General features: G+C 39.0%; 1 protein-coding gene across 1 annotated transcript in view; it reads right to left on the bottom strand.

Annotated features, from left to right (window-relative positions):
* angpt1 (angiopoietin 1) overlaps positions 1–13,933 on the bottom strand; it is a 67,390-nt gene that overhangs the window by 30,857 nt on the left and 22,600 nt on the right. The window contains exons 2-5 of the mRNA XM_074686895.1: positions 10,232–10,387; positions 9,521–9,642; positions 8,245–8,477; positions 259–386 (exon numbers count right to left, since the gene is read on the bottom strand). Coding sequence (XP_074542996.1) covers positions 259–386; positions 8,245–8,477; positions 9,521–9,642; positions 10,232–10,387 — 639 coding nt within the window. The remainder of the gene's footprint in view (positions 1–258; positions 387–8,244; positions 8,478–9,520; positions 9,643–10,231; positions 10,388–13,933) is intronic.

Below are 13,933 nucleotides of genomic sequence, written 5' to 3'. Positions count from 1 at the left end.
TGATCAAGTCAGCGTCCTGTTTCACACATAATCCCCCCTGCTAAACTAAAGCACTCATAAAGCTGCCAAGTGTATTTTCAGCTTTCATTATTCCCGGAGCAGCAAACACCTATCATTCACACTCATCAGTGGCTGGTGTTAAGCTGTGGCTCAAGGTCTTTTAGCTAACTCAGAAAGACTCTCTTCAACTTATGAGAAAGTGAAAGTGTGTAAAAGCTAAAAACAGAAGGCACATTACAAGGTGTTGTGGCTTCTAACCTTTTTGGTCTCTTGCGGGTTGATATGGATGGTGTAGACTCCGTTCTTCTGTACACCAGCCTGGTAGAGGTCGGCACAGTCACGGAACTTCTTCTCTTCGTCCGCTACCTTTGTGCTATTTGGCACAGCTGTGGGTGACAGAGACATGATAGTGACAGTATAAAAATAATGGTCCAAAAAGATTGTTCAAGCATTAATAAACCTTGTAGAAAGCCTTTTAGAGACTCAGAAAATGCAGTTAGCATAGTTTAGCATAAAGGATGAATGTTAGCGGAAACAGTCAGTTAAAAGTTATTAAAAGTTTAGTTAATCAACCAACAGTGCTATTAAAAACTAACCCAGCATGCAGCCTTTGACATAAGCATGGAAATAATGATTCTATAAAGCTTTATGAAATCACAAATATGGAACAAATCCTCAGCAGGTCAATTTATCATATTTCAGAGCTAAAGATCTCAGAAGGGAAAATCTGAATGGACTCTGATGCAGAAGCTTGTCAGTGAAGTCTCACAGTGAGTATCTTGTAACGGCCAGATAAAATCTCAGGGCAGCGAACTTATTATCAGGAGAAAAGCAACTCATGGACTGGATGATCTCTCGCTCCGAGACACGGCTTCAGACTTTGACAGACCAGCTGCATCCATTTCCATCTGCAGATAATTATGGCGGCACTATTTTGAAACCAAGCAAGGGGCTGAGGACAAAATACTACAAGCTATAAATTTCAAGTTCCTGTTATAACAAGTGGTTTTATTTACCTTCCAAGCCCTTGTTATATTGATGGAAATTCCTTCCGATTTTCCTTTTTTCCCCTCTCCGGCCTCTCCAGAGAGGTTCATCTCGGTTTTCACACCGTTGTTGTGATTGTTGGAATTGTTGAGTCAAAGAAGACGTCGGGAAGAAGTGAAATGTGTCAGCGATCCTTACCCTTACGCTTTGATCCCCCGTGCATGAGTGCAGGACTTCCCGGTGCAAGAAGGCTGATTTTTTGGGGGGGGTTTGCTATCCAAGGATTTTGACAAAGTATTAAGTGTCAGCGACAAGAATCTCCTGCTGTGACAGGTTGACAGAGTGGGCCCTCACACTCCAGACTCTAATGCAACAAAGAGCAGGCCTGTCAGGCGGTAATTTACCTCACGCCGGCAGACAGCGGGGCACATTTTAGGCCGAGGAGATCACTCTCAGAGGGGAGCTATCTGTAAAAGTGTGGAGGAATATTTCACAACCGACTTTGAGATCTCTTTTTGCTCGGAAAAGACAATCTGCAGTGAAGGAGCGGCTCTCTCGAACAGCTTGCTGCCCAGCTCTGCAAATATTATTTATGTCCCAATATTTATTTACAGAAAATATTTTGTGGTTCAGTGGGGACTCATATTCAGTAGGGGGTTCATGTGAAAAGATCAGCAGGGCCTTGGTGTTTGCATAAATCAGTACCCTTGCCAAATGAGCCCAAATACTAGAAGTAAAGTCAGTGAGTAATGGATCTAAATGGACTGCCATAGACATCACTGCTCCCATGTGACTATAAACACTCTCTTAATGCCGCTGAGAGTTTCACTGATTCTGTGCTACATCCAATGGCGGTTATGTTCGTTTAAGAAGGATGCAAAGCACTATACAATGATTCCCACAATATATTTCACCACACTGATGTGTAGTCATGGCCTAACATGTGAAGAGGATTAGGCCTGTGTGAAAATCCTGGATTTATGTGTCCCCGGATTCAAATAGAAAGCCTTCATGGACTGACATCCTTTATGAACTGGTTGGTGAAGAACATACAGTTTAAACATTGGTTCTCGTGTGACCTCCATGTCCCTTTGGATGGTTCCCTTTTATTAAAAAAGAAAATAAACAGCTCCGGAAAATTAAGAGGCTTCATTATTTTTCCTTTAAACCAGCATCTCTATTTGCATGGGACAAGTCTAGTCCAGCAACTACTGAAATTCAACTTAACAACAACCTTATGGTCTAAGATGTATTTTAATTATTGTAGTTTTGAGGTTAAAAACTGGAGTTCATGAGGCATCTACTTGTTTCCATTGTAAACCACAACATACCTGACTAACAGATGGGCACCATGTTTTTCAAGAGTTGGAAACCCACCTCAGTCAAACTCAAAAGTTTTAGCTCAGCGTTTCTAATACAGAGTCTGATGGACAGTATTTACCATTCACAACCTATGTGTAAACAGTCGACCACAGGGGGAGGCAAAATCAACACATACTACAAGTTCCTCTCATTAGCCTTAGCGATTTAGCTGAAAAAAAGCTGAGCAACTCAAATTAAAAGGCAAATATCACAGAACATATCTTGTTAACAAATTTAAACTATACCATTTGTATACATTTGTAACGTATCATAGAAATAAAATATATGTTGGAAATCTGAATCAATAAGAGAATATCCAGGAATAACAAAAGTCTACACTGAGTTGCAAATTATGAGAAATGGGACACTGGCTTTTGAATAATAATTCTAGCAAAAAAGTTTGGTTCAAGATGAATTAGTGCACTTCTTAAAATATATGTCAATCTAAAACATTTTATTGTATTTCTCTTTGCCTTATGGCTGTCATACAGCTTTTACATGTTGAAGGAAGGATTTATTTATTTATTTTTATTTTATTTTATTTTATTTTACCACAAACGTGCAATTCTATCAAAAATACTATTCAATAGTCACATATAATTGTTATATATTATTATTCACGGTAAATGACAGTGCAAAGTTGTCATAGACTAGTCAGGGGCAAGTTGAAATTCTTGGAAAAAAAATAAATAAATGAAAATAAAATAAATAAATGAAAATAAAAATAAATAAATGAAAATAAAAATAAATAAATAAATAAATAGATAAATAAATAAATAAATAAATAAATAAATAAATAAATAAAAGCATTCTGAAGATGAGATAAGGGTCACACAAACTATGATATTCTTTAAATTATAAAACCTTTTTTAAAAAAAAAAAAATCATACCTAATCCCTCGTGATCCACCCATTATTTAAGTTGCATGTCAGGGAGTGTGCAAGTGTTAAACAAGCCAGGCCTTGCACACATTTGCAATACCATTATTGAGGGTGCATTGGGTAAATTTAAAGGCATGTTGATAGTGAAACTTTGGCATTAGTAACTGTTGCAGAGTTCTCGTGTGTGAGGCTGTACTGCAAACAGATAAAATAGTCCCACAGCCTTATTGTCTTTGTGGATTGATTGAAGTCTATAAGTGAATGCAATTAATACATTCACAAAGTTGCTGCATCTTATCACTCAAACACACACTGTTCCATTTAACAGCCCTTTACAAACACCCTCTTTTATCACATTCTTGTTCCCTATGAGGAATTAAAAAAGAGGGGGTTGCCTATAGCTCTTGGAGCCTCATTGGTGTGACTCATAATAACTGTGAACTAAACGAGGTCACTGCACCAATAGGTGTCAAATTGTTCCCCTGGTCAGTGAAGCAGAAAAATAATCATGCACAACACTTAAAAACTAGATCTGGATAGCATAGCAATGTCTAATGAATTGTTTTAGCATACCTGATGTTATTCAACTCTGAATACAACCCCATTATAATTTCCCATTCTAAGTCTTTGAGTAGGCGGCTGAAAGAATGATGAATGTCATTCCTTTAGTGGGATAATACAACGCGGTGAGACAAAATCATATTTTGCAGCCAGGAACTTTTACAGGGTTCCAAAAGCTGAGGTCAATTACCGCTAATACCAGTGTGTGGCTCATTGCACCCTAATGAGGTTTGGGTAATGATTACAACCCAAACAAGAGCTCCACTGCTGCTCTGACCACATCAAAAATATCGCCCAAAACCTCAACCAGTCCAGTTCAGCTGGTGGAAACATGCGTGAAACCCAAACTCAGGAAAAAACGTACATAGACAAATGAGAAAATAGAGGTTAAATGGAGATTTAGTGCTAAAGCTCCTCTTTCTAAGTATGTGTCATTTTCCCCAGAGCAATGCCAAAAGGTGATTCAAGTACATGTTTTAAAGGAAAAGCTCAGTTTTCATAACAATAACTAATGCCAGCAGACGCCACTCAGTACCATGAAATAGTGACCCATTTTACAAATGGAAACTAGAATTTGTTCTCAAACAAACACAAGCCTTCCCCTGAACAGCGCAAAGCTCCACTGCTTCTGTTTTTGTAAACACTGCTGAAAACAGGAGCAGTGCGTCAGATGATCAGTAAGATCTACTTCCTCCCTCACCTCCTTTGGACAGCGGCTCCCCCAGGAGCTATTACAGTTTGACTTATTCAGGCTGGGGTGAAGAAAGGGCGCACCTTTGACCTGCAGGCCAGCCTCAACCTTCAGAGTCACCATGCAAGAGGAAAGGACCAACCACAGAGCAGCAGCGGCCACGTTCCATTTCTATCAGCTCTCATTAAGTCAGTCACCAATCACTTAAGAGGAGAGGGGGTGGGCTGTTGTGCCATGCTCCACTGACCCTACCGACACTGAAAACAGAACAACCAAGAGAAAGGAAAGTCTAGAAATGTGTAATATCCTGCTAGTTCAATCAAACTTCAAAGTTTGTAACATAATGAGATGAAAGTGTTGCATCAGGATATGCTTTGATTTCTAAATGAAGATTGAAACATGATACACAATGACCACTCAAGCCAAAATGGTCCTCCGGTAATTGAATGCAACATAAACAAATCCAGACTAAACAGAAAGAGTGTACAGAGAGGCCCTGTGTGACCTCCACTGCATGGAACATTAATTTCACAAAAGAGAGCAGCATGATAAGCGCTGAGCCTGTGTTAATCATTTCTTCATTCTTACATCCTGTCATATCCTTGTTGTTTCCTGTCTGATGGGAAACCTCAGGGAACCCCTGTGGGGTCCCCTAACATCTCCTCGGGAATCCACAAATGGAAATGAAGTTGCAACCAATCCCCTGTCACAGATGTTTATTTCAAATCTCCTGTGTCCAAGGGGATTACAAGCTAGTATGATGATCCAACACATGTGGCGCTGATGCCTTAGAAAGAGACAGAAGAGTTCACTGTGAACATGAAAGGCACAGCTTACAGATCAAAAGCAGGGCCAAAAGAGAAATCCCGTGTTTTGTCCAAGAGGAAAAAATACGCCTATCCCTTTATGACCAGTACCATGTTTGACAGTTTAATACAGCAGTGAGCACAGGCTCTATAAAGTAAGAGAGCCTGAAAATCATTTGCTGGAAAAAAAGACAAGCACCATGCTGTTTTAAGAGAGGCACCAAGCTTCTTTAACAAGGGCACTCCAGGTTACAAAAAGAACTGTGTTTCCTTCTTCACGCTGCTCGCAGTGATGCTGAATTTAATAGCCAGCGCATCCCTGTGTCTCTCTGCATGGGGTAAAGTTTATAGAAGTGGTGTCATCATAATTTCACGAGGATTGTAAAATAAAAGATCTTCTATCTGTAGCAATAGACCACAGGAAGTAAGTAATCCAAGTTGAGTGCTGCCTCATAGTTCAGGTCCAGCACAGCCAATCCACAAACTCTTTTGCACATTGTGGTCTGGCAGGGGTCAATAGGCTCTTTCTCGGGTAGGGATCATCACTGGTTGGGGTGGACAAAGTTTGGATCAGTCTATAGGCTTTGCTCACCTCCACTGACACATAAACATAAACTTTTCTTTGCCTGTCTGGGCCAAGCCCGTACACAGTGCATGTTCTTGATTTTGTTTGAGGGTTGCACAGGGCTGAAATTTATACAATTATGCAAGCAGATCCATAAGGCTGTAACCACTAACACAGCAGTATACATGGCCAAATGCAAACCATAGCTGGGTAACATGCTTTCTGAGGAAATACTGACAGGGTGATGTGTAGAACTAAGAAGGTTTACCATCTTCATCATCTCTATAATTAACAAAAGTGAGCATGCTAACATCTGTTAGTCTGCAATCAGCCTCCATCTGAGGCCAATGGGATCCAGTCACTTGGTGTCCATGCAAGTGACATCACAATGTTACATGCTTTATAAAAAAGTGTGCAAAATACTGAATGTTGTAAGGAATTTCCACTGGTATATAATTGTCTTTATACACATTCTTGTATCACATCGTTTCTTACCTCAAATCATATTGCGTCATATCATACCTTAACATGTGTATTGCATTATATAATATCTTAATTGTACCATATCAAACTTTAAAGGTATTGTTTTGTACCCTAACATATGTAATGTATCATACCTTAATGTATGTACTGAAGAGTACCGTACCTTGTCTCATTGTTGTATTGTGTTGTACCTTATTGTGTCTTGAAGTATATACCTTTATGTGTGTATGTATAGTATCATACTGTGTCATAATGTATCAAACCATGTCCCATCCTGTAAAGTCATATCCAAACGTTCCTTATTTGTTGTGTCAAGTTATATGATCCTAATGTAAGTACTTTATATCTAGGGATGGGTAGCTTTTACATTTGAAACAATACGGTACCGGTACACGACAATCAATATTGATACTCAAAGGTAACAATTTTCAGGCCTTTTGTGTGTTTATGTAGTAATATATATTGGTTTGTTTGAAAAAAAAAATCTTATTTTATTTTTCAATTCAACACATTTATTTCTAATTATATAAATTTGCAATGCTGTGTTCATGCCCAGTATGTAAAACTGCCTACTTTTCCATTCCCTCACAGCCACATTAAGGTACCGAAGCACGGTGCAGTTTGATATTACGTGAATTGGTACTGCAGACAGAATTCAGTGGGCTACCTATAAAGTGCAAAATTTGGTTCCCATCCCTATTTATATTATCATATCCTAGCATATTGTATCATAACTTGTTGTATTGCAACAATTGGTAATGAGTAGTAATTAGGGGTGCACCGATCACAATTTTCTGGCTGATTACCGATCTTTTAAAAAGCCTGACCTGCCGATACTGGTTTTTATTTTTACTTTTTATAACAGACAGCATATACCTTGAATGTTCTAATCTTATTTACTGAAAATCATTGAACAATACCTGTGAAACAATAAAATCTTTATGTTATTACTTAAACAGTCGATAAAGTATCCTGAGTTTTAGACCTCAGAGCAAAAGCAACAATGGTTGGTTATCAGGTCTTCTCGGAGGTATATACGATCAGTTTAATTTGTGAGAATGCGCAGATCACCAATCCCCAATCCTTGATCCTCGATCCCCAAAATGAAGGAAGTCTAGAAGTAATGTACCTTATTGTATCATATCATATTTTTACTTTATAGTACCTTAAAAAATGTATTGCATAATGCTTCACCTTACCATATCATATCATATCTTGCACACGGTTTCACATAAAGTTGTATTGCATCATATTGTATTTGGTGAATCACATTGTATGGTTTGTATTATTTGTCAATTAGGGTATTTATAATTTCTAGAACAAGACAATATCTGTACAAAGTTGTCTGGCAGCTTAATTACTTTGAATTTGTTAAGACACACATTTGAAACAATAAGAAGGAACAAGTGGCATCGCAAAGATTAGAACTTTATCAACCTCAGGTTAGTTTTTGGATGAATCAACACATCAGTCCTGCCTGGTGCCATGTTGCTAGTAGGGCTAAAACTATATACTGGCAATGTCTAGAGACACCCGAACTATTCATTGCATTCAAACACAGATTAGGTTGAAAGAGAGAAAAGGTCATGCACTCTGTAAGTCATGCTCTACATCTCTATGTACACAGCTTTTTGCAGCCATCATCCAAACCATTCTTCATATTTCACTGATTGTTCCAACTCTATCAAGTCTCAGCGGTTAAGTTAGGTGATCAGACTTACTGTATTTGTTCAATATTTGCTGACTTTTCTAATCGGCTGTAACTTTTCCTTCTCCATCCTCTGAAGTATAAAACTGTCAGAATGTACTTTTCTGTGATTTCTGTTGTGTAAGACCATATTTACAGTTTGAATTGCTGAAAAAGCTCCAAACCTCTGGGTATGTAAGCACTGATTCCGAGTAGCTTACCTCCATCTTTAGAGCAGAGGTTAAGCAGATTATGGACGGTATCCATCATCTCCTGCTGCTGTCTCTGCAGGGCCGTGCTGTTCCCCGTGGCTCGGCTAAGCTGAGCTTCCAGCTCCCTGATAACCCCGCTCTGGCTCCCCACCAGAGTCTGTAGACTCCCCTTCTCCCGCTTTAGCGACTCCAGTTCTTCACGGTGTCGCATCTCCATTTCTAGCATTTTCTGTTCCAGGAGACTAAGGGAGAGAGCGAAGGTCAAAAAAAGTTTGTTATGTAAGATAGAGAAGTTTATACTTAGTACTTTATCATCTTTACATGCATCCAAATCCATTGGAACAAGACTTGTTTTCACAGGTTTAGCTGGATTGAAAACTGTTTTGAAATTTGTGTTATGCGTTATGCAACCCATCACTTTTTCATTTTTGGCATTGGCCTCATAAGTGAGGATCAGCTTAAAAAATCTAATTTATTAAAACTGGTATACTTTGAAGGGTTTCACCTCCTATTTTCATCTGAGCAATATGAAGCTTTTCTTGAACAAGCATTATCATCATCCAATCTGATGCCTGATGAAAGCTGATGAAAGATGACATCTAGTTCATTAACTGACCATGTGATTCCTTCTATTATGTGTCTAGTGACAGGAAAACACACAGATGTGCCCACTGGACTTTTGACAAAAATTGCTGACAATTAGTAAAATTGCCCCCCAGAAAAAAAACCATTCAAAATTAGCTAAAAAGTCATAACCCCAAGAGATTACCCCTCTAAATGGTCCTCTCTTTTCTTTCAAAGTGATTGCATGAAGTCCCCATGGATACTGCAATAAGAGATCTGGACCAAACCTTTACACAATACATCATCTAATGTGATCTCATTAGACAAATCACAGTGAAGGAGAAGTTTTGGAGACATGAAAATGTAACCATAAGCCACATTTTAATTGTCTGGTTTTGCAACTGATGCATAATGGTCCAACATGGAAAGTACAGCCTCATGCATTCCAAAAAATACAGCTTTTTACTATGCTGTTGTATATATTTCCAATTATTGTGTTGTAAAATAGCAGGCTAGATAGTAGTCAATGAGAGCTGGTAGCAAAGCATTTGTTTTATTTACGCAATCCCCCCAGACGTTAGCGGTACTTAGAGTGAAACCTGTTTTCTGCTCAGAGTTGGTCATCTTTATTTCCTTCAATCAGTCTTTGTCCCATTTTCTCCAGTATGTTTACGCTCTTGTGGTTTTATGGTTTTGTTTGCTTGAAGTGTTGTCTGTTTACCTGTTCTTGTCATGCAGCTTGCTGATCTCATTGGTCTGGACCATTAACTCTTTCTCCAGCTTGTTAGTGGACAGAGAATTTTCCAGCAGCTGGATCTCCAGCCTGGACGTCTGATTCAGAACCTGCCGTGGTAAGAAATACATTGTGATGACATTATGTCTCGAGTTAGCTGCTGTAAAACATGCTAATTTCATACACATGTGCGCCCAATCCAGAAAAGAAAACCAAAACACAGGGCTGCATTTAGGGCACTTTAATCTCATAGAGGACTAACACACAGAACATTCTGAGCGTATAAAAACCATCTACTTTGTTTTCATTTTGTCAAGTGTGCACCCAGCACATGGAAATACTTAACCAATATCATCTCTGCTATGATTTTCTTTTTTAACTTTCCAAACAGTTATCTTTTTAGTGCTTAAGCAAAAATTACCCAACACTAACTTCATGACTTTCCATCACCTCCTCCTCACACTTCCCTAAATAAACGCTTAAAGAAAGCTGAGCCAAATAACTCAATAAGGGACAGGAGTTTATATAGCATCCCTGTTGTCCTTGGCGAGCTCTCTTTAACCTTTTAGGGGAAGTTGGAGAAGGAATATTTGGTTAATGGCCCATAGGATGGATCCTTTCAGTGTGAGTGTGTGTACTTTTAAGAGACAAAGACAGAATGAGACACATCTACATTTTTTATGCTTAATGAGGCCTTACCTGCGTCTCCACGTCCGTGAGCTTGCGTGTCTGTGCAGCTGTCTGAGAAAGAAGGTTGGTGCCCATTTCCAACATGGCTGCTGTGTGGTTGTGGACCGCGCTCTGCTGCAGTTGAGCCATTTCTGTTTTCATGCTCTCCTTGATGTAGTTCTCAATCTGTGTGCAAAAACAAAGCAACAGAAAATGATTTATTATCGTCATTTGCAGGACCATACCTAAAAGGAAAAAATCATCAGAAAGTCTTCAACATAAAATAATCAGTTTGTTCAGATTCAAAGTTTGATGAACATGGGCGAATGACATGTCAACAGAACTGAGATTGGTTATTAAATATTAATTTTCCAACCCTTCTGTTTTATGTCTTAGCTCTTTGCAAAACCAAAGTAGTAGCTCATCATACTTCAGCCTCATATTTTACATGTGAGTGTCTCAATGTTACAAGTCATGAAATATCATGTTTGATCCTATCTTTACTATTATTTGAACGTATGGAGAATTTCTGTTAGCATTAGCATCAGTTTGCTTGCACAAGCTGTTATGACAGGAAACTGCTTCATTCAGGCCATTTTTTTTTTAAAGAGCTGTAACTATGGTGCCAACTCAACTCTATGAACTCTGGGTAACATGATGACAACGTGAATTTAAGACTTTTCAACTTCAGCTCTAATGACTTGGTCTTAAGCCATCACAAAAACGTAAAAAAAATGCATTACAGTAATTGCTTAGCTTCTTACAGACCAAGAGTTGGTTTAACTTAGCATGTTTCTTTTGAGGGGGTTGTACAGAACAGTTTTTTCTGTTCTGCAAACTTTTCATATGAATATTTCAACAATTCTTTTAAGTGTTTCACTTCAGTGCCATACACAACTTGAATTTCAGATGCCAAATGTTGCAAATCATGCCAATGTTATTACTAACTGTAATATACAGATGAAGAATTTTAATGCCAAGAGCTTTTGTTAGCTTAACTTGCTAAAGCTGGACTTGCAGCTCCCAAAGCCAAAAACGACATAATGAAATGAGCGATACCTTATCGTGCACTTGAACGAACGGACACACTCTGCAAACAATATTCCTCTGGTCACACACCGTAAAATACTTTCTTACATGCCAGGACCAGCCCATAAACAAACATATTTTTTCCGTCATTTGAGCAGCATTCAAGTGGAGAATAGGTTTATTCAATATAGGCACTGCCAGATGTAGGTGGTTAGCTGGGGATAGTAAAGGCAGAGATAAACAGATATTCACTCAGGCTTGTCTGGGAAGGAACTCTTTCATCCTTATCTACAAACAAATGACAAGATGGAGATGGAGGCGTGTGTCAGATAAGACTATTTCCTTATGCATCAAATACATGGAACATCCGTGCAGCTTGTTTTTGAGCTTTTTTCTTGTCCATGTCACGGTTCTTGAACTCTCTGTCCTTGTGTCCTTGTCGGCTGTTTTACATTATTTTTGTCCACTTTCTTGAAGGCTTGTCCGTAGATTGTCTGAGCCATGTTTTTGTTTTATAAACAAACTCGACACAATTGGATTTTGAGTTTTGTGTATCTGGTTGTCCTCTGTCTGAACACACACCAAGATGATTCAGTTATCCCTTTGTTAAAGGTCCGAGTTTTGCTTTGGATCATAAATGGACTGTAGCAGCCATGTTTCAGGAACAGATCAGCCATGTCAAATTACTGTCAAACGCCATGGCATCCCTTACACCGATGATCTTACTAATAAACAGTCCCCGTCTGGAACTAGAACTGAGGAGATCGAGGAAGTAGTCTGGGGTCAATAAAGCCTCATCCATCTATCATTCTTTAGCAACAGACTGCTGTAATTATCTTGTTAGTTGATGTTTGGTTATTTCATCCACTGACAGTCCAAATGAAGTGACAACAACACTCATTTCTTTCAAAGAAGATTTTAACTGAGGATCTAAAACTTGTGTGTAGAGCCCCAAAAGCCCTAGTGGGAGAGAATAAACTCGCCATAAAACAAATGAGGGACATCAGGGAACGCTTTTCTGACACAAGTAGTTACTTTTTTAAATAGCTTCAGTGTACTGGGATCAATATACTAGTCAACAAAAAGTTTGGTTAAGTATGACTTCTTTTAGAGTCTCCAACGTGGCAATAACAAAGTGGGTTGGGGGTGTGTTATTGTCTGCTGGGAGCTGTCAAAGGAAACTTTCTCTGCATTGTAGATTATATCATTGCATTTTTTTCTTATTCCTCATGATGATACACAGTATTTTGCGTACTTTGTGTCCATCAAATGGCTACTTTGAACCGTGCCAGCTAGCCACAATAATATGTGGGGACAATGACTAACTTTTCAGGGCTGCCAATGATGACGATTATCTGACCATGACTTTGTTTCTATGCCTTTCGTTTGTTTACAGTTCAAATAGCAGCTTGAAGCTGATGGCGTTTTAAGACCAGAAGGTTCAAAAATGTTAAGTTCCTGTGGTAAAAAGAAAAACAAAAAGCACCCCAAGTGGCAACCTCTGATGTTTCCAAACTGACGCCAGTGCAGCAGATCAAAAAGTTGCAGTTCCCTGAGGGTCCACTCGTGGGTTCCTCCAAAGCTCCCAAAAGCCCCATTAACACCCATGTCAAAATACTCACTTTACTTCTTTTGGTACTAGTTAGCACAACCTTGGCAAGGGTCACAGGGTGGATATTTCTAGTATAGTGTTACATTGTTGTCAAGAGCAATAGTTCTGGTAAAGGAAAGGTTAATCATGACATTTTAATCAATCTTGGCTTGATAGCTAATAAAACAGTCTGACCAAAGATGGATTTGTTTGCAGCAGAAAAAAAATGTTTCCAGCCATTTGCATAGGTCTGCCAAGTTGAATTAGTTTCTCATTGCAATATCCTTTCTTGGCTGTAGTATTAAAGCCCATATCATTTTTTCAGGCCAGAATTCATGCATAATACAGCTTCCCCTGACTATGAACTATATAAAGCTGATATAAGTGTCACTTTCCACACAACCTCCAATGGTCTGGCTCGCAGAATTGGAAAGAAAACAGTGATTCTGGAGTCCAAAGAGCTTGAGTAATGATAGATCACTCTGCTTGATAATGAAGCATAGAATATGAATGCTTTTCAGTCCATCTAGAGATGTTAAGTGTTTGAAATCGGTGTGGGTTCTTTCTACATCATTGAAAGCTTCAAATTCCATTGCTTCGAACCGCAGCCTTGCACTGCTATTAAACCCTTTGCCGTGATTATCATGTTCACTGTTTTGAGGACAAAAGAAGTCACCTTGAGAGAAAAGGTACGAACAGGACAGATGAAGCACGGAAACCTACACCAAGCAATCACTCAATGGTTGGTCTCTCAGGGAATGTGGCTGACTCACGGTTAGGCCTGGTGGGGGTCATAAACGGAAAGTACCAAGGAGAAACAAGATTACACAAACACGCCCAATCATGTAAAATCACCACTGGAGAAGCAGTAAAATAGGTCTGTGTGGGTGTTGGGGTTATTTGGATGGTCTCTAACCTCAACTTCAGTTAAATGCAGCGCCTTCCAGGTGGTGACTACCAACAGTTGCTATTGTCAGCAACAAAAACAAATACTCAGCTCTGCTGCCAGGACTGAAATTCAAATTTGTGTCTACAGGGAATGGGATTGAGATGTTGGAATAAATATGAATGCTTAATGAGAATGCAAGGCTGCTGGGCTTGGTTTCACTCTA

This window comes from Halichoeres trimaculatus, unplaced genomic scaffold (genome assembly GCF_033239565.1).
Source record: "Halichoeres trimaculatus isolate MK-OKI-2021-1 unplaced genomic scaffold, fHalTri1.1 fHalTri1_scaffold_14, whole genome shotgun sequence".
NCBI classification, from domain to species: Eukaryota; Metazoa; Chordata; class Actinopteri; order Labriformes; family Labridae; genus Halichoeres; species Halichoeres trimaculatus.
This window is presented reverse-complemented; position numbering and strand designations above follow the sequence as displayed.